The 23637-nt window shown below is 48.0% G+C and overlaps 1 protein-coding gene across 1 annotated transcript in view; it reads left to right on the forward strand.

The window, feature by feature from the left end:
* The window catches only part of svila (supervillin a), a 93219-nt gene that overhangs the window by 63923 nt on the left and 5659 nt on the right, over positions 1 to 23637 (forward strand). The window contains exons 16-30 of the mRNA XM_056436180.1: positions 9787 to 9837; positions 10023 to 10103; positions 10215 to 10271; positions 12248 to 12322; positions 12563 to 12719; positions 13683 to 13765; positions 14294 to 14381; positions 16041 to 16215; positions 16293 to 16465; positions 18328 to 18483; positions 22218 to 22354; positions 22546 to 22684; positions 22760 to 22905; positions 23071 to 23246; positions 23443 to 23593. Of these exons, the coding sequence (XP_056292155.1) occupies positions 9787 to 9837; positions 10023 to 10103; positions 10215 to 10271; positions 12248 to 12322; positions 12563 to 12719; positions 13683 to 13765; positions 14294 to 14381; positions 16041 to 16215; positions 16293 to 16465; positions 18328 to 18483; positions 22218 to 22354; positions 22546 to 22684; positions 22760 to 22905; positions 23071 to 23246; positions 23443 to 23593 (1845 nt within the window). The remainder of the gene's footprint in view (positions 1 to 9786; positions 9838 to 10022; positions 10104 to 10214; positions 10272 to 12247; positions 12323 to 12562; positions 12720 to 13682; positions 13766 to 14293; positions 14382 to 16040; positions 16216 to 16292; positions 16466 to 18327; positions 18484 to 22217; positions 22355 to 22545; positions 22685 to 22759; positions 22906 to 23070; positions 23247 to 23442; positions 23594 to 23637) is intronic.

A 23637-nucleotide genomic window follows, 5' to 3' on the forward strand; every position in this document is an offset into this window, starting at 1 on the left:
ACACATGAATACATGAACACATGGACACATGAACACATTGATACATGGACACATGAACACATGGACACATGGACACATGAACACATGAACACATGAACACATGGACACATTGATACATGAACACATGGACACATGAACACATGGACACATGAACACATGAGGACACATGGACACATGAACACATGAACACATGGACACATGAACACATGGACACATGAACACATGAACACATGGACACATGGACACATGAACACATGAACACATTGATACATGAACACATGAACACATGAACACATGGACACATGGACACATGAACACATGGACACATGAACACATTGATACATGAACACATGGACACATGAACACATGGACACATGGACACATGGACACATGAATACATGGACACATGAACACATGGACACATGAACACATGAATACATGGACACATGAATACATGGACACATGAATACATGAACACATGAACACATGGACATGGACATGGAGACATGAAGACACGGAGACATGAATACATGGACACATGGACACATGAACACATGGACACATGGACACATGAACACATGGACACATGGACACATGAATATATGAACATGGACACATGGACACATGGACACATGAATACATGGACATATGAATATATGACACATGGACACATATATGGACATATGGACATGAACACATGGACATGAACATGGACATGGACACATGAACACATGAACACATGGACACATGGACACATGGATATGAACACATGGACACATGGACACATGACACATGAACACATGGACACATGGACACATGGACACATGAACACATGAACACATGGACATGAACACATGGACACATGGACATGGACATGAACACATGACACATGGACACATGAACATGGACACATGGACATGGACACATGAACACATGGACACATGAACACATGGACACATGAATATATGGACACATGAATGAACATGGACATGAACACATGAACATGGACACATGAATACATGGACACATGAACACATGGACACATGAACACATGGAATACATGGACATATGAACACATGAACACATGGACACATGAATACATGGACATGAACACATGGACATGGACACATGAACACATGACATGGACACATGAACACATGGACACATGAACACATGGACACATGAACACATGGACACATGAACACATGGACACATGGACACATGGACACATGAACACATGGACATGAACACATGGACACATGAACACATGGACATGGACACATGAATACATGGACATGAACACATGAACACATGGACACATGAACACATGAATATGGACACATGAATATATGACACATGGACACATGAACACATGGACACATGGACACATGAACACATGGACACATGAACACATGAATATATGGACACATGAACACATGAATATGAATACATGGACACATGAACACATGAACACATGGACACATGGACATACATATATGGACATGGACATGAATACATGGACATGAACATATGAACACATGGACATATGGACACATGAACACATGGACACATGGACACATGAACATGGATACATGGACACATGAACACATGGACACATGGACACATGAACACATGGATACATGAACACATGGACACATGAACACATGAACACATGGACACATTGATACATGGACACATGAACACATGGACACATGAACATGGACACATGGACATGAACACATGAATATGGACACATGAACACATGAACACATGGACACGTGGTCACTTGAACACATGGACACATGGTCACATGAACACTTGGACACATGGACATGAACATGGACACATGGACACATGAACACATGGACATGGACATGAACACATGAATATGAACACATGAACACATGGACACATGAACACATGAACACATGGACACATGACATGAACACATGGACACATGAACACATGGACACATGAACACATGGATGACACATGAACACATGAACACATGAACACATGGACACATGAACATGAATACATGGACACATGAACACATGGACACATGAACACATGAACACATGAACATGGACACATGAACACATGAACACATGGACACATGAATACATGGACACATGAACACATGGACACATGGACACATGAATACATGAACACATGGACACATGGACACATGGACACATGGACACATGAATACATGAACACATGGACACATGAATACATGAACACATGAACACATGGACACATGAACACATGAACACATGGACACATGGACACATGAACACATGGACACATGAACACATGGACACATGGACACATGAATACATGAACACATGAACACATGGACACATGGACACATGGACACATGGACACATGAATACATGGACACATGGACACATGGACACATGGACACATGAACACATGGACACATGGACACATGGACACATGGACACATGGACACATGAACACATGGACACATGAACACATGAACATGGACACATGAACACATGGACACATGGATACATGAACACATGGACACATGAACACATGAACACATGGACACATGAACACATGGACACATGGACACATGAACACATGGACACATGAACACATGGACACATGAACACATGGACACATGGACATGGACACATGGACACATGAATACATGGACACATGAACACATGGACACATGGACACATGAACACATGGACACATGAACACATGAACACATGGACACATGGACACATGAACACATGGACACATGAACACATGAATATATGGACACATGAACACATGAATACATGAACACATGAATACATGAATACATGAAGACATGAACACATGAATATATGAACACATGGACACATGAATACATGGACACATGAAGACATGGACACATGAACACATGAATACATGAACACATGAATACATGAACACATGGACACATGGACATGAACACATGAACACATGGACACATGAACACATGGACACATGGACACATGAACACATGGACACATGAACACATGGACACATGAACACATGGACACATGGACACATGGACACATGAATACATGGACACATGAACACATGGACACATGAATACATGAACACATGGACACATGGACACATGAACACATGAATACATGGACACATGGACACATGAACACATGGACACATGGACACATGAACACATGGACACATGGACACATGAACACATGGACACATGGACACATGAACACATGAACACATGGACACATGAATACATGGACACATGAACACATGGACACATGGACACATGGACACATGGACACATGGACACATGAACACATGGATACATGGACACATGAACACATGGACACATGGACACATGAACACATGGACACATGGACACATGAACACATGAACACATGGACACATGAACACATGAATACATGAACACATGAACACATGGACACATGAATACATGGACACATGAACACATGGACACATGGACACATGAACACATGGACACATGGACATGGACACATGAACACATGAATACATGGACACATGAACACATGGACACATGGACACATGAACACATGGACACATGAACACATGGACACATGAACACATGGACACATGGACACATGAACATGGACACATGGACATGAACACGTGGACACATGGACACATGGACACACGATCACATGAACACATGCAGACAAGAACACATGGACACATGAACACATGGACACATGGACACATGGACACATGGACACATGAACACATGGACACATGAATACATGGACACATGGACACATGAACACATGGACACATGAACACATGGACACATGAACACATGGACACATGGACACATGAATACATGGACACATGACACATGACACATGGACACATGAATACATGGACACATGGACACATGAATATATGAATACATGAACACATGGACACATGGACACATGGACACATGAACACATGAACACATGGACACATGAACACATGAACACATGGACACATGAACACATGGACACATGGACACATGAACACATGGACACATGGACACATGGACACATGAACACATGGACACATGGACACATGAACACATGGACACATGGACACATGGACACATGAACACATGAACACATGGACACATGGACATGGACACATGAACACATGGACACATGGACACATGAACACATGGACACATGGACACATGAACACATGGACACATGAACACATGGACACATGGACACATGGACACATGGACACATGAACACATGGACACATGGACACATGAACACATGGACACATGAACACATGAACACATGGACACATGGACACATGAACACATGGACACATGGACACATGGACACATGGACACATGAACACATGGACACATGGACACATGGACACATGAACACATGGACACATGAACACATGGACACATGAACACATGAACACATGGACACATGAATACATGAACACATGGACACATGGACACATGGACACATGGACACATGGACACATGAACACATGGACACATGGACACATGGACACATGGACACATGACACATGAACACATGGACATGGACACATGGACACATGGACACATGAACACATGGACACATGGACACATGGACACATGGACACATGGACACATGGACACATGGACACATGGACACATGGACACATGAATACATGGACACATGGACACATGGACACATGGACACATGGACACATGGACACATGGACACATGGACACATGGACACATGGACACATGAACACATGGACACATGAACACATGGACACATGAACACATGGACACATGAACACATGAACACATGGACACATGGACACATGAATACATGGACACATATGGACATGGACACATGAACACATGGATACATGGACACATGGATACATGAACACATGGACACATGGACACATGGATACATGAACACATGGACACATGAACACATGGACACATGGATACATGGACACATGGACACATGGACACATGAACACATGAACACATGAACACATGGACACATGAACACATGAACACATGAACACATGGACACATGAACACATGGACACATGGACACATGAACACATGGACACATGAACACATGGATACATGAACACATGGACACATGAACACATGGACACATGAACACATGGACACATGAACACATGAACACATGGACACATGGACACATGGACACATGAACACATGGACACATGAACACATGGACACATGGACACATGGACACATGAACACATGGACACATGGACACATGGACACATGAACACATGGATACATGGACACATGAACACATGGACACATGAACACATGGACACATGGACACATGAACACATGAACACATGGATACATGAACACATGGACACATGAACACATGGACACATGGATACATGGACACATGGACACATGAACACATGGATACATGGACACATGGACACATGAACACATGGATACATGAACACATGGATACATGAACACATGGACACATGAACACATGGACACATGAACACATGAACACATGAACACATGAACACATGGACACATGGACACATGAACACATGAACACATGGACACATGAACACATGGACACATGAACACATGAACACATGGACACATGAACACATGGACACATGAACACATGGACACATGGATACATGGACACATGAACACATGGACACATGAACACATGGACACATGAACACATGGACACATGGACACATGAACACATGGACACATGAACACATGGACACATGGACACATGAACACATGGACACATGAACACATGGACACATGAACACATGGACACATGGACACATGAACACATGAACACATGGACACATGGACACATGGACACATGGACACATGGACACATGAACACATGGACACATGGACACATGAATACATGAACACATGGACACATGGACACATGAACACATGAACACATGGACACATGAATACATGGACACATGGACACATGGACACATGGACACATGAACACATGGACACATGGACACATGAACACATGAACACATGGACACATGGACACATGAACACATGAATACATGGACACATGGACACATGAACACATGGACACATGGACACATGAACACATGGACACATGAACACATGGACACATGAACACATGGACACATGAACACATGGACACATGGACACATGGACACATGAACACATGGACACATGGACACATGGACACATGAACACATGAATACATGGACACATGAACACATGGACACATGGACACATGGACACATGAACACATGAACACATGGACACATGGACACATGGACACATGAACACATGGACACATGAACACATGAACACATGGACACATGAACACATGGACACATGAACACATGAACACATGGACACATGAACACATGGACACATGGACACATGGACACATGAACACATGGACACATGGACACATGGACACATGAACACATGGACACATGAACACATGGACACATGGACATGGACACATGGACACATGAACACATGAACACATGAACACATGAACACATGGACACATGGACACATGGACACATGAACACATGGACACATGGACACATGGACACATGAACACATGGATACATGGACACATGAACACATGGACACATGGACACATGGACACATGGACACATGAACACATGGACACATGAACACATGAACACATGGACACATGAACATGAACACATGGACACATGAACACATGGACACATGGACACATGAACACATGGACACATGAACACATGGACACATGGACACATGGACACATGAACATGGACACATGAACACATGGACACATGAACACATGGACACATGGACACATGAACACATGGACACATGGACACATGAACACATGGACACATGAACACATGGACACATGAACACATGGACACATGGACATGGACACATGGACACATGGACACATGAACACATGGACATGGACACATGAACACATGGACACATGGACACATGGACACATGGACACATGAACACATGGACACATGAATACATGGACACATGAACACATGGACACATGAACACATGGACACATGGACACATGAACACATGGACACATGGACACATGAACACATGGACACATGAACACATGAACACATGGACACATGAACACATGGACACATGAACACATGAACACATGGACACATGGACACATGGACACATGAATACATGGACACATGGACACATGAACACATGGACACATGAACACATGGACACATGAATACATGAACACATGGACACATGAATACATGGACACATGGACACATGAACACATGAACACATGAACACATGGACACATGGACACATGAACACATGAATACATGGACACATGAACACATGGACACATGAACACATGAATACATGGACACATGAACACATGGACACATGGACACATGGACACATGAACTCATGGACACATGGACATATGGACATGGACACATGAACACATGGACACATGAATACATGGACACATGGACACATGGACACATGGACACATGGACACATGAACATGGAATATATGGACACATGAACATGGACACATGAATACATGGACACATGGATATGAACACATGGACATATGAATACATGAACACATGGACACATGAACACATGGACACATGAACACATGGACACATGGATACATGGACATATGGACACATGAATACATGAACACATATGGACATGAACACATGGACACATGAACACATGGACACATGAACACATGAATACATGGACACATGAATACATGGACACATGGACACATGAACACATGAATACATGGACACATGAACACATGGACACATGGACACATGAACACATGGACACATGAACACATGAACACATGGACACATGAACACATGGACACATGGACATGGACACATGGACATGAACACATGGACACATGACATATGGACACATGAACACATGACACATGGACACATGGACATACATGGACACATGGAATACATGGATATACATGGACACATGGACACATGAACACATGGATACATGAACATGGACATGGACACATGAACACATGGACACATGAACATGACACATGGAACACATGGACACATGGACACATGAATACATGGACACATGGACATGGACATGGACACATGAATATGGACATGAACATGGACATGAACACATGGACACATGAATACATGGACACATGAACACATGGACACATGAATACATGGACACATGAATACATGGACACATGAACACATGAATATGAATACATGAACACATGGACACATGGACACATGAACACATGAACATGGACACATGAACACATGGACACATGAACACATGGACACATGGACATGAACACATGGACACATGGACACATGACACATGAACACATGAACACATGGACATGGACACATGGACACATATGGACACATGAACACATGGACATGGACATGAACACATGGACACATGAACACATGAACACATGGACACATGGACACATGAACACATGAACACATGGACACATGAACATGGACACATGGACATGAACACATGGACACATGAATATGGACACATGGACATGAACATGGACACATGAACACATGGACACATGAACACATGAACACATGGACACATGAATATGGACACATGGACACATGGACACATGAACACATGGACACATATGGAACACATGAACACATGGACACATGAACACATGGACACATGAACACATGGACACATGGACACATGAATACATGGACACATGAACACATGGACACATGAACACATGGACACATGAACACATGAATACATGGACACATGAATACATGGACACATGAACACATGGACACATGAATACATGGACACATGGACACATGAACACATGGACACATGAATACATGGACACATGAATACATGGACACATGGACACATGGACACATGAACACATGGACACATGAACACATGGACACATGGACACATGAACACATGGACACATGGACATGAACACATGGACATGAACACATGGACACATGAACACATGAACACATGAACACATGAATACATGGACACATGAAACATGAACACATGAACACATGGACACATGAATACATGGACACATGGACACATGAATACATGGACACATGGACACATGGACACATGAACACTTGAACACATGGACACATGGACACATGGACACATGGACACATGAACACATGGACACATGGACACAGGGACATGGACACATGAACACATGGACACATGGACACATGAACACATGAACACATGGACACATGAATACATGGACACATGGACACATGGACACATGGACACATGAACACATGGACACATGGACACATGGACACATGAACACATGGACACATGGACACATGAACACATGGACACATGGACACATGAACACATGAACACATGGACACATGGACACATGGACACATGGACACATGAACACATGGACACATGGACACATGAATACATGGACACATGGACACATGGACACATGAACACTTGAACACATGGACACATGAACACATGGACACATGGACACATGAACACATGGACACATGGACACATGAACACATGAATACTTGAACACATGGACACATGAACACATGAACACTTGAACACAGCAGTAGTCATGTGACCTGTTATGACCAACATGTCCTTCTCTCTTCTGGCTGCTCGTCTGTAGGAGGATGAAGTGATGATGATCGATGAGTTCACCATGCCAGAACAACTCTGGGTAAGAAACACACACACACACATATACACACACATACACACACACACACACACACACACACACACACACACACACATGTGGGTTAGGGTTAGGCCTTCTAACCCGGGCGCTTGCTCACAGCCTTCTGCTTCTGATGCGTCTCCTCACATGACATCACCAGAGCTTCTCATTGGCTGTCTCCATAGGAGCCAGCCTCCACCTCCTCCTCCTCCTCTCCTCCAGAGTCTCCCTCCCGCATTCCTTCCCCCGATGAGTCGGCCAGCCAGGTAGGACTCCGCCTCCACGTCCCCCCCCCCCCCCCAACCTCCTTCAGCTACCTAACTACGCTCTGAAATGCCAACCCCTCGTCCTTTCTTACCTTCCTCATCCTTGTGAAGACCACCAGATCTCCCAGAACCATGCAGGTGGATGAGAGACACCCCTGGAGACGGAAGGTGAGCCCTCAACCCCCGACTCCCCCAGTTGAATTGTATTATTATAAATGTGTTATGATATGTTTAACCACTACAGGGCTGCTAGTGTTCTTTCACTTTGTGAACTAACAGTTCTTTATTTTAACTTTAACCAGTGACTTAAAAACACATTTCTAAAGTCATCCATCAGATTAAGTTACTTCCTGTGTATGAGGGGTTAGGGTATGAGGTGTTAGGATATGAGGGGTTAGGGTATGAGGGGTAAGAGGGGTTAGGGTATGAGGCATTAGGGTATGAGGGGTTAGGGTATGAGGGGTAAGAGGGGTTAGAATATGAGGGGTTAGGGTATGAGGGGTTTGGGTATGAGGGGTAAGAGGGGTTAGAATATAAGGGGTTAGGGTATGAGGCATTAGGGTATGAGGGGTTTGGGTATGAGGGGTAAAAGGGGTTCGAATATGAGGGGTTAGGGTATGAGGCGTTAGGGTATGAGGGGTTAGGGTATGAGGGGTTAGGGTATGAGGCGTTAGGGTATGAGGGGTTAGGGTATGAGGCGTTAGGGTATGAGGCGTTAGGGTATGAGGCGTTAGGGTATGAGGGGTTAGGGTATGAGGCGTTAGGGTATGAGGGGTTAGGGTATGAGGGGTTAGAGTATGAGGGGTTAGGGTATGAGGGGTTAGGGTATGAGGCGTTAGGGTATGAGGGGTTAGGGGCGTTAGGGTATGAGGGTTAGGGTTAGGGTATGAGGGGTTAGGGTATGAGGGTTAGGTATGAGGCGTTAGGGTATGAGGGTTAGGGTATGAGGCGTTAGGGTATGAGGGTTAGGTATGAGGCGTTAGGGTATGAGGGGTTAGGGTATGAGGCATTAGGGTATGAGGGGTTAGGGTATGAGGGGTTAGGGTATGAGGGGTTAGGGTATGAGGGGTTAGGGTATGAGGCGTTAGGGTATGAGGGGTTAGGGTATGAGGGGTTAGGGTATGAGGCGTTAGGGTATGAGGCGTTAGGGTATGAGGCGTTAGGGTATGAGGGGTTAGGGTATGAGGCGTTAGGGTATGAGGGGTTAGGGTATGAGGGGTTAGAGTATGAGGGGTTAGGGTATGAGGGTTAGGGTATGAGGCGTTAGGGTATGAGGGTTAGGGTATGAGGCGTTAGGGTATGAGGGTTAGGGTATGAGGCGTTAGGGTATGAGGGTTAGGTTATGAGGGGTTAGGGTATGAGGCGTTAGGGTATGAGGGGTTAGGGTATGAGGCGTTAGGGTATGAGGGGTTAGGGTATGAGGCGTTAGGGTATGAGGGGTTAGGGTATGAGGCATTAGGGTATGAGGGGTTAGGGTATGAGGGGTTAGGGTATGAGGGGTTAGGGTATGAGGGGTTAGGGTATGAGGCGTTAGGGTATGAGGGGTTAGGGTATGAGGGGTTAGGGTATGAGGGGTTAGGGTATGAGGCGTTAGGGTATGAGGCATTAGGGTATGAGGCGTTAGGGTATGAGGGGTTAGGGTATGAGGGGTTAGGGTATGAGGCATTAGGGTATGAGGGGTTAGGGTATGAGACGTTAGGGTATGAGGGGTTAGGGTATGAGGCGTTAGGGTATGAGGGGTTAGGGTATGAGGGGTTAGGGTATGAGGCGTTAGGGTATGAGGGGTTAGGGTATGAGGGGTTAGGGTATGAGGCGTTAGGGTATGAGGCGTTAGGGTATGAGGGGTTAGGGTATGAGGGGTTAGAGTATGAGGCGTTAGGGTATGAGGGGTTAGGGTATGAGGGGTTAGGGTATGAGGGGTTAGGGTATGAGGGGTTAGGGTATGAGGGGTTAGGGTATGAGGCGTTAGGGTATGAGGGGTTAGGGTATGAGGCGTTAGGGTATGAGGGGTTAGGGTATGAGGCGTTAGGTTCCGGGTCCCAAAGTGCTTCCTGGAACACATGGGACCCCACAACCCGAAGCCTAGAGCCCTGAGGTTGAACATTCCTGTGAAGCCCATCAGTGTTGGTCCTCTCCCCTCTCAGAGGACGACGGAGGCGGAGATGGAGGCGGAGATGGAGGCCGAGGTGGAGGTGGAGGCGGAGGTGGAGGCCGAGGTGGAGGTGGAGGTGGAGGTGGAGGCCGAGGTGGAGGCGGAGGTGGAGGAGGAGGTGGAGGTGGAGGTGGAGGCCGAGGTGGAGGTGGAGGCGGAGGTGGAGGCCGAGGTGGAGGCGGAGGTGGAGGAGGAGGTGGAGGCCGAGGTGGAGGCGGAGGTGGAGGTGGAGGTGGAGGCGGAGGTGGAGGCCGAGGTGGAGGTGGAGGCGGAGGTGGAGGCCGAGGTGGAGGCGGAGGTGGAGGAGGAGGTGGAGGTGGAGGTCCGGGGGCTCGAGTCCCACCTGTCCATCCAGGAGAGGAAGCGGCTGATCGTGGCCCAGGAGGAGGCCTGGAAGACGAAAGGCCACGGAGCCGCCAACGACTCCACCCAGTTCACGGTGGCCGCGCGCATGGTGAAGAAAGGTCAGAGGGGAAGTGGGCGTGTCCTCCGCAGGCTCCTCCTCCTCTCAGAGGACTCACATGCTCACCACGTCTTTCTTTATTCAGCTACAATACGTTTGACAAATGGACGTTCATTAGATCCAAAAAGTCGAAGGAAACTACATTAAAAAAACGAGCAACTTTAATCAAAATATGACATCGTACCATCATGCAACAGCTCAGCTGGCCCCTCCCCTTTGTGACGCAATTCAATTCAATTCAATTCAGTTTATTTGTATAGCCCAATTTCACAAATTACAAATTTGTCTCGGAGTGCTTTACAATCTGTACACATAGACATCCCTGCCCCAAAACCTCACATCGGACCAGGAAAAACTCCCAAATAACCCTTCAGGGGGAAAAAAAGGGAAGAAACCTGGAGGAGAGCAACAGAGGAGGATCCCTCTCCTAGGATGGACAGATGCAATAGATGTAATGTGTACAGAAGGACAGATTTAGAGTTAAAATACATTCAATGAATATGACAGAGTGTATGAATAGTTCATAGTAGGCATATTCCACGATGGAGACCTCCACGATCCATCAGGCAGATGGCGGTGGGGAGGAGGAGTGGGCGGAGTCTCAACAGGACAGTGGCGTAGTCATGAGCAGGAATTCCACGACCCAGACGATCCATCAGGCAGATAGGATCTATGCCGTCTCATAGGGTCCGATGACCCCATGAGACGTAAAGTCAAAAGGACTTCCGGGGAGAAAGCAGAGTTAGTAACGTGTGATTGAGAGATGAAAATTCATCCTTAAGGAGAGAAAAAATGATGTCCAATAAATACTGATAAGCACTCAGGGCTCCATCCCTCTGGTGTGAGGCTGGTTTACTCTCTGCAGTACCACCGGCTCCCCAACAGGATGTGGTAGTGACATCACAGCCTTTGTCTCCTCACAGCAGGAGGTATTGTTGGATGTTCATACGGTCTGTCCATACAGGGTTGGCCTCCCCATCAGCCCTCCAGTCTCCAGTGTCCTCCAAACCCAAGACCAGCAGCCTGGCCGTCTCCAGACCTCCAGAAGGTACCTTCTCCAAACACACTGTCCGAAACCAGTTCCACATTGGTGACACATGTGATGTAATCAATTGTCTTTGCTTCTCTTTCACAAGACATGGAGGAGATGTCTGATATCAAAGGTCTATTCCTTTTTTATTATGTTCATCTTGATGTTGCAATGTTCATGATCATCACCAGAACCACGAAAGGCTCGCTGCATTGAGGTGATCACATAGGATGTAGACCATGACATCACCTTCCTCCTGCGGGAGTCTGGAGCCTGAAGGGATTCACACTGATCAGGGATTCAGACTTCATCCTGATCGTGTTCATGCTCATTCTTCCAAAAGAACAGCAGCAACTTCCTGCCTGTTGAGACATAAAGGTGTGTGTGTGTGTGTGTGTGTGTGTGTGTGTGTGTGTGTGTGTGTGTGTGTGTGTGTGTGTGTGTGTGTGTGTGTGTGTGTGTGTGTGTGTGTGTGTGTGTGTGTGTGTGTGTGTGTGTGTGTGTGTGTGTGTGTGTGTGTGTGTGTGTGTGTGTGTGTGTGTGTGGAGATCAAGGCTGTGCCAGATCTGAACCTGGAGTCAGACTTGAAGCTGGATCAACTGGAGTCGTTTCTCGGGAAGCTCAACAGCAAAGGTCAGAAAACTGTTCCCACGATGTTTCCATGCAGCTGATGGAGAGTTTAGAGATGGAGAGATGATAGATGGAGAGATGATAGGTGGAGAGATGATAGATGGAGAGATAATAGGTGGAGAGATGATAGATGGAGACATAATAGATGGAGAGATGATAGATGGAGAGATGATAGGTGGAGAGATATGGATGGAGAGATGATAGATGGAGAGATGATAGATGGAGAGATGATAGGTGGAGAGATGATAGGTGGAGAGATGATAGGTGGAGAGATGATAGATGGAGAGATGATAGATGGAGAGATGATAGGTGGAGAGATGATAGGTGGAGAGATGATAGATGGAGAGATAATAGGTGGAGAGATGATAGATGGAGAGATGATAGATGGAGAGATGATAGGTGGAGAGATGATAGATGGAGAGATGATAGGTGGAGAGATGATAGATGGAGAGATGATAGGTGGAGAGATATGGATGGAGAGATGATAGATGGAGAGATGATAGATGGAGAGATGATAGGTGGAGAGATGATAGGTGGAGAGATGATAGATGGAGAGATAATAGGTGGAGAGATGATAGATGGAGAGATGATAGATGGAGAGATGATAGATGGAGAGATGATAGATGGAGAGATAATAGATGGAGAGATGATAGGTGGAGAGATGATAGATGGAGAGATGATAGGTGGAGAGATGATAGATGGAGAGATAATAGATGGAGAGATGATAGATGGAGAGATGATAGGTGGAGAGATGATAGATGGAGAGATAATAGGTGGAGAGATGATAGATGGAGAGATGATAGATGGAGAGATGATAGGTGGAGAGATGATAGATGGAGAGATAATAGGTGGAGAGATGATAGATGGAGAGATAATAGATGGAGAGATGATAGATGGAGAGATAATAGATGGAGAGATGATAGGTGGAGAGATGATAGATGGAGAGATGATAGATGGAGGGATGACCTCAGGTGGCCGAGGCGTAGCCAATGACACGCAGCGCTCTCCGCCTCCTTCACGGTGATTCATTCCACAGGAGAGAATCTCTGAAGCTTTACTCTCTTGACCATTTTGTGGCTTTTCGCTTCACTCGCGCAGAGGGCCTAGAGGGGGCGGGGCTTACAGGGGGCGGGGCTTATCTCTGTGGAAACAGTTATATTTTCCTTCATCCACCATGAAGAATTAACCACTAGTTCTGCTTCATACTTGTTAAGGTCCTCCCACAAACATGGGAACATGTAACGCCCTCGTGTTTGAGTTCATAACATTAATATATATATATATATATATATTCATAACATCACCCGTAGGCTCACACAGCTCGGTGAATAACTTCCTCTTCCAGCTACTCGAGCAGCAGCAGTTCGATTCACAAGGCGGAGCATCTCTACGCCGATTGGCTTCGCAACTCAGTGAAAATGTGCGTTGACTTTGCTCATGAGAACTACTCTGAGAACTGTTCGCTCCGCTCTTGGTGTGAAGGCAGCTTTCGTTCTGCATTCTCTCTTGAAGATAGTGCATGTCTGTTCCCTGAAGGGTTCAGCTTCTGTCACCTTGTTGTCTCCGTGCTCCATGAGCTTGTGGTGCCTTCAGGCTTGGAGAAATTGGCTGTAACTTTAATGAATTGTGGATGTTACATGATGCTGCCCCCCCCCCCCTCAGTGTCTTCACTTCCAGAAGCAACCATCACGGTCACACAGAAGAAGGTTAAGGAAGTGATGACCCTCGAAGACGAAACCTTTTCCAAGTTCTACCGCCAGGTGGAAGAGCTCCCCTCCGCCGCCAGCCCGCTGGACTTCCACGACTTCGATGCCATCTTCGGCCCCCAGCTGCCAAAGTAAGCTGTGGGCCGCCGGAGGTCTTTGTTCAGTAAGAAGCATCTCTGTTGACCACGCCCCTTCCCAATGACCCTAGGCTGACCTCTGAGATGGAGCAGCACAAGCGGGCCGTGCGCCCGGCGCGTAACGTCCCGTCGTCCAGGAACCCTCTGAAGCTGCTCGCCGCCAGACAGGACATCAGACACGAGTACACGGAGCAGAGGCTGAATGTCGGCCTGCTGGAGAGCAAGAGGATGAAGGCTGAGAAGAGTGAGGTCACACGGGACTTCTCCATGTTTAGTCACACCGGCAACCTTCATTTGGACGTTGCAGTATTCTTGAACCTTGATTGGACGAGTTCTGCGGCTGCTTTTGAGAGAGACGTTAGATCAGCCACAAAGTGTGTGTCATGCGCCTCTCACAATAAGCCTCTGTTCATGTCCTCTCTCTAACCCTACGCTCAAACCCTAACCTCTAACCCCCTGAACCCCTCAAACCCTAACCTCTAACCCCTTAAACCCTAACCTCTAACCCCCTGAACCCCTCAAACCCTAACCTCTAACCCCTTAAACCCTAACCTCTAACCCCCTGAACCCCTCAAACCCTAACCTCTAACCCCCTGAACCCCTAAACCCTAACCTCTAACCCCCTGAACCCCTCAAACCCTAACCTCTAAACCCTAACCTCTAACCCCTGAACCCTCAAACCCTCACCTCTAACACCTTAAACCCTAACCTCTAACCCCCTGAACCCCTCAAACCCTAACCTCTAACCCTCTGAACCCCTTAACCCCTAACCTCTAACCCCTGAACCCCTCACCCTAACCTCTAACCCCTGAACCCTCAAACCCTAACCTCTAACCCCCTGAACCCCTCAAACCCTAACCTCTAAACCCCTTAAACCCTAACCTCTAACCCCCTGAACCCCTCAAACCCTAACCTCTAACCCCCTGAACCCCTTAACCCCTAACCTCTAACCCCCTGCACCCCTCAAACCCTAACCCTAACCTCTAACCCCCTGACCCCTCAAACCCTAACCTCTAACCCCATGAACCCCTCAAACCCTAACCTCTAACCCCCTGAACCCCTCAAACCCTAACCTCTAACCCCTGAACCCTTAAACCCTAACCTCTAACTGAACCCCTCAAACCCTAACCTCTAACCCCATGAACCCCTCAAACCCTAACCTCTAACCCCCTGAACCCCTCAAACCCTAACCTCTAACCCCCTGAACCCCTCAAACCCTAACCTCTAACCCCCTGAACCCCTCAAACCCTAACCTCTAACCCCCTGAACCCCTCAAACCCTAACCTCTAACCCCCTGAACCCCTCAAACCCTAACTTCTAACCCCATGAACCCCTCAAACCCTAACCTCTAACCCCCTGAACCCCTCAAACCCTAACCTCTAACCCCCTGAACCCCTCAAACCTTAACCTCTAATCCCCTGAACCCCTCAAACCCTAACCTCTAACCCCCTGAACCCCTCAAACCCTAACTTCTAACCCCATGAACCCATCAAACCCTAACCTCTAACCCCCTGAACCCCTCAAACCCTAACTTCTAACCCCCTGAACCCCTCAAACCCTAACCTCTAACCTCCTGAACCCCTCAAACCCTAACCTCTAACCCCCTGAACCCCTCAAACCCTAACTTCTAACCCCATGAACCCCTCAAACCCTAACCTCTAACCCCCTGAACCCCTCAAACCCTAACCTCTAAACCCTAAACCCTAACCTCTAACCCCTAAACCCTAACCCTTAACCTCTAAACCCTAACCCCCTAACCTCTAAACCCTAAACCCTAACCCTTAACCTCTAACCCCCTGAACCCCTCAAACCCTAACCTCTAACCCCCTGAACCCCTTAAACCCTAACCTCTAACCCCCTGAATCCCTCAAACCCTAACCTCTAACCCCCTGAACCCCTCAAACCCTAACCTCTAACCCCCTGAACCCCTCAAACCCTAACCTCTAACCCCCTGAACCCCTCAAACCCTAACCTCTAACCCCTCAAACCCTAACCTCTAACCCCCTGAACCCCTCAAACCCTAACCTCTAACCCCTCAAACCCTAACCCCTACCCCCTGAACCCCTCCACTGCCTTAACCCTACCCCTCTGTTGTGCTCACTGCAGTGAACAAGAACTCTGGGTTCTCCGACGTGGCTCTGGCCGGTCTGGCCAGCAAGGAGAACTTCAGCAGCATCAACCTGCGCAGCGTCAACATCTCCGAACAGATGTCCAACAACAGCGCCGTGCCTTACAAGAAGCTCATGCTGCTGCAGGTCAAAGGTCAGGGGAGTGAACAGGCGGCTCAGACCGATGCACCTGCACCCACAGCTGGGGCTTTTGCAACAACAACCAGGAGAATTTGACCATGGAACCGATGGGAATGTCTCTCTGTTGAAGGGTGAGGGTTAGTCATACCTCACCCTCTACCTAAGAGAAGGGTTAGGGGTCTCTCTGTTGAGAGGTCAGGGTTAGTCATACCTCACCCTCTACCTAAGAGAAGGGTTAGGGGTCTCTCTGTTGAGAGGTCAGGGTTAGTCATACCTCACCCTCTACCTAAGAGAAGGGTTAGGGGTCTCTGTTGAGAGGTCAGGGTTAGTCATACCTCACCCTCTACCTAAGAGAAGGGTTAGGGGTCTCTCTGTTGAGAGGTCAGGGTTAGTCATACCTCACCCTCTACCTAAGTCAAGGCTTAGGGGTCTCTCTGTTGAGAGGTCAGGGTTAGTCATACCTCACCCTCTACCTAAGAGAAGGGTTAGGGGTCTCTCTGTTGAGAGGTCAGGGTTAGTCATACCTCACCCTCTACCTAAGAGAAGGGTTAGGGGTCTCTGTTGAGAGGTCAGGGTTAGTCATACCTCACCCTCTACCTAAGAGAAGGGTTAGGGGTCTCTCTGTTGAGAGGTCAGGGTTAGTCATACCTCACCCTCTACCTAAGTCAAGGCTTAGGGGTCTCTCTGTTGAGAGGTCAGGGTTAGTCATACCTCACCCTCTACCTAAGTCAAGGGTTAGGGGTCTCTGTTGAGAGGTCAGGGTTAGTCATACCTCACCCTCTACCTAAGTCAAGGGTTAGGGGTCTCTCTGTTGAGAGGTCAGGGTTAGTCATACCTCACCCTCTACCTATGAGAAGGGTTAGGGGTCTCTCTGTTGAGAGGTCAGGGTTAGTCATACCTCACCCTCTACCTCAGAGAAGGGTTAGGGGTCTCTCTGTTGAGAGGTCAGGGTTAGTCATACCTCACCCTCTACCTAAGAGAAGGGTTAGGGGTCTCTCTGTTGAGAGGTCAGGGTTAGTCATACCTCACCCTCTACCTAAGAGAAGGGTTAGGGGTCTCTCTGTTGAGAGGTCAGGGTTAGTCATACCTCACCCTCTACCTAAGTCAAGGCTTAGTGGTCTCTCTGTTGAGAGGTCAGGGTTAGTCATACCTCACCCTCTACCTAAGTCAAGGGTTAGGGGTCTCTCTGTTGAGAGGTCAGGGTTAGTCATACCTCACCCTCTACCTAAGTCAAGGCTTAGGGGTCTCTCTGTTGAGAGGTCAGGGTTACTCATACCTCACCCTCTACCTAAGTCAAGGCTTAGGGGTCTCTCTGTTGAGAGGTCAGGGTTAGTCATACCTCACCCTCTACCTAAGTCAAGGGTTAGGGGTCTCTCTGTTGAGAGGTCAGGGTTAGTCATACCTCACCCTCTACCTAAGAGAAGGGTTAGGGGTCTCTCTGTTGAGAGGTCAGGGTTAGTCATACCTCACCCTCTACCTAAGTCAAGGCTTAGGGGTCTCTCTGTTGAGAGGTCAGGGTTAGTCATACCTCACCCTCTACCTAAGTCAAGGGTTAGGGGTCTCTGTTGAGAGGTCAGGGTTAGTCATACCTCACCCTCTACCTAAGTCAAGGGTTAGGGGTCTCTCTGTTGAGAGGTCAGGGTTACTCATACCTCACCCTCTACCTAAGAGAAGGGTGAGGGGTCTCTCTGTTGAGAGGTCAGGGTTAGTCATACCTCACCCTCTACCTAAGTCAAGGGTTAGGGGTCTCTGTTGAGAGGTCAGGGTTACTCATACCTCACCCTCTACCTAAGAGAAGGGTGAGGGGTCTCTCTGTTGAGAGGTCAGGGTTAGTCATACCTCACCCTCTACCTAAGTCAAGGGTTAGGGGTCTCTCTGTTGAGAGGTCAGGGTTAGTCATACCTCACCCTCTACCTCAGAGAAGGGTTAGGGGTCTCTCTGTTGAGAGGTCAGGGTTAGTCATACCTCACCCTCTACCTAAGAGAAGGGTTAGGGGTCTCTCTGTTGAGAGGTCAGGGTTAGTCATACCTCACCCTCTACCTAAGAGAAGGGTTAGGGGTCTCTCTGTTGAGAGGTCAGGGTTAGTCATACCTCACCCTCTAACTAAGAGAAGGGTTAGGGGTCTCTGTTGAGAGGTCAGGGTTAGTCATACCTCACCCTCTACCTAAGAGAAGGCTTAGGGGTCTCTCTGTTGAGAGGTCAGGGTTACTCATACCTCACCCTCTACCTCAGAGAAGGGTTAGGGGTCTCTCTGTTGAGAGGTCAGGGTTACTCATACCTCACCCTCTACCTAAGAGAAGGGTTAGGGGTCTCTCTGTTGAGAGGTCAGGGTTACTCATACCTCACCCTCTACCTAAGTCAAGGGTTAGGGGTCTCTCTGTTGAGAGGTCAGGGTTACTCATACCTCACCCTCTACCTAAGTCAAGGCTTAGGGGTCTCTCTGTTGAGAGGTCAGGGTTACTCATACCTCACCCTCTACCTAAGTCAAGGCTTAGGGGTCTCTCTGTTGAGAGGTCAGGGTTAGTCATACCTCACCCTCTACCTAAGTCAAGGGTTAGGGGTCTCTCTGTTGAGAGGTCAGGGTTACTCATACCTCACCCTCTACCTAAGTCAAGGCTTAGGGGTCTCTCTGTTGAGAGGTCAGGGTTACTCATACCTCACCCTCTACCTAAGTCAAGGCTTAGGGGTCTCTCTGTTGAGAGGTCAGGGTTACTCATACCTCACCCTCTACCTAAGTCAAGGCTTAGGGGTCTCTCTGTTGAGAGGTCAGGGTTAGTCATACCTCACCCTCTACCTAAGAAGGCTTAGGGGTCTCTCTGTTGAGAGGTCAGGGTTACTCATACCTCACCCTCTACCTAAGTCAAGGGTTAGGGGTCTCTCTGTTGAGAGGTCAGGGTTACTCATACCTCACCCTCTACCTAAGTCAAGGCTTAGGGGTCTCTCTGTTGAGAGGTCAGGGTTACTCATACCTCACCCTCTACCTAAGTCAAGGCTTAGGGGTCTCTCTGTTGAGAGGTCAGGGTTAGTCATACCTCACCCTCTACCTAAGAGAAGGCTTAGGGGTCTCCTGTTGAGAGGTCAGGGTTACTCATACCTCACCCTCTACCTAAGTCAAGGCTTAGGGTCTCTCTGTTGAGAGGTCAGGGTTACTCATACCTCACCCTCAGAGAGGCCGTGGTACCGAGTCCGATCTCTCTGCACCTTACAAACCTCTTGGTGTCGTAAACATCCTCAGCACGTCTAGTCAAACAAGCAGCAGGAAGGGATCCAAAACATTTGCCTACATTTTCCTGATCTTTTGAAGGAGGTTGACGGGCAGCGTCTTGATGTCGGCGGTTTCAGAGGACGGAGACACCAATGGCTGCCGTCTCACACGGCTTTGGAGGATACTGCTTCAGGAGCGTCGGTTCCACAGGAAATCTAAAATGGTAGTCGGCCTATTTATGGAGTCTTTGCACGTGGGACAGCTGATGATCCAGGTCACCTTGGCACGGCCCTGGGCTGATGGATCATCTGGAGAGCCAATGGGATCGGGAATCCCAGAGGCCCCTAAAGAACCCTTAGAGTTTGATCTCAGACACATTTATGATGTAATGTAGTTCAGCAGCTGTCCTGGTGACGTGAATAAGTTGGACAGAGCAATCAAAGAGGAACTAGAAGAGGCAGACTGTACAGAGGGGGGGGGGGGTGAGCCACTTGTCTGTGTTGCTTTTATTTATTTGCTTTGCACTGCCCATGTGACACCAGGCCGACGGCACGTCCAGACCAGGCTGGTGGAGCCCAGAGCGTCCTCCCTGAACAGCGGAGATTGCTTCCTGCTCGTCACGCCACACCACTGCTTCACCTGGACCGGAGAGTTCGCCAACGTCATCGAGAAGAACAAGGTGTGTGTGTGTGTGTGTGTGTGTGTGTGTGTGTGTGTGTGTGTGTGTGTGTGTGTGTGTGTGTGTGTGTGTGTGTGTGTGTGTGTGTGTGTGTGTGTGTGTGTGTGTGTGTGTGTGTGTGTGTGTGTGTGTGTGTGTGTGTGTGTGTGTGTGTGTGTGTGTGATAATGGAAGTTTTCCCTTTTTTTTCAGGCTTCAGAGTTGGCGAATTTCATCCAGAGAAAGAGAGACTTGGGTTGCCGTGCCAACCACGTCCAGGTGATCGAGGAGGCCGCCGGCCACACGGCTCAAGACTTCTGGACGCTTGTGGGGGGGCAGTCGGGTTACCAGTGTAAGGATCGTACCCGGCGTCAAGAAACCCAACCTGGAGGGAAACGGCTGAAGTCTGATGTCTTTATTCTGGCAGCCGCGGGAACGCCCGATGAAGACGAGCTGTACGAGGGCGCCATCGTGGAGACGAACTGCATCTACCGCCTGATGGTGGACAAGCTGGTCCCAGATGATGACTTCTGGGCCAAGGTGCCCCGATGTTCACTGCTCCTCCCCAAAGAGGTCAGATACACGACAGTCTCACTGCATCTTGAATGTGCTGTAAATCAGCCTCAGTGGAGGATTCAATATGTTGTACTGTGGCGCCCCCCAATGGTAATGAAAGGAAATACACCGTGGAAGACTGCTCTGCTGCTCCTGTTGGTAGATCTCTGTCTGCTCCTGCAGGTTCTGGTGTTTGACTTTGGCAGCGAGATGTACATCTGGCACGGGAAGGAGGTGACGCTGGCCCAGAGGAAGACGGCCTTCCAGCTGGCCAAGCACCTGTGGAACGGCACCTTCGACTACACCAACTGTGACATCAACCCGCTGGACCCGGGGGAGTGCAACCCCCTCATACCCAAGTACGAGAAGCTCTGTTCACGAACGTTAAGAGGACCGGTTGGTTGGCGTGTGGCTTGTGAAGATGGCGTGAAGCTGCTGTGGACGATCACCATCAATGAAATGTGAACATATTCTAAATCTAGCTGACACTGAAGCTGCTGTGGATCTGTTTCAGCTCAGCAGTAGGTGATGTAACACTGACTGACCCTCCTGCAGGAAAGGTCAGGGCCGCCCCGACTGGGCCGTGTTCGGCAGGCTGACTCAGCACAACGAAACCACCCTGTTCAAGGAGAAGTTCCTGGACTGGAGCGACTCCAGGAGAACACCAAGCCCCGCCGAGAGCCAGGACCACCTCTCCAGCCCGAAGGTATCAAAGAGTTCTTCATCCTCGTCGAGTAGCAGAGGCTCACC

This window comes from Pseudoliparis swirei, chromosome 17, assembly GCF_029220125.1.
Source record: "Pseudoliparis swirei isolate HS2019 ecotype Mariana Trench chromosome 17, NWPU_hadal_v1, whole genome shotgun sequence".
Classification (NCBI taxonomy): Eukaryota; Metazoa; Chordata; class Actinopteri; order Perciformes; family Liparidae; genus Pseudoliparis; species Pseudoliparis swirei.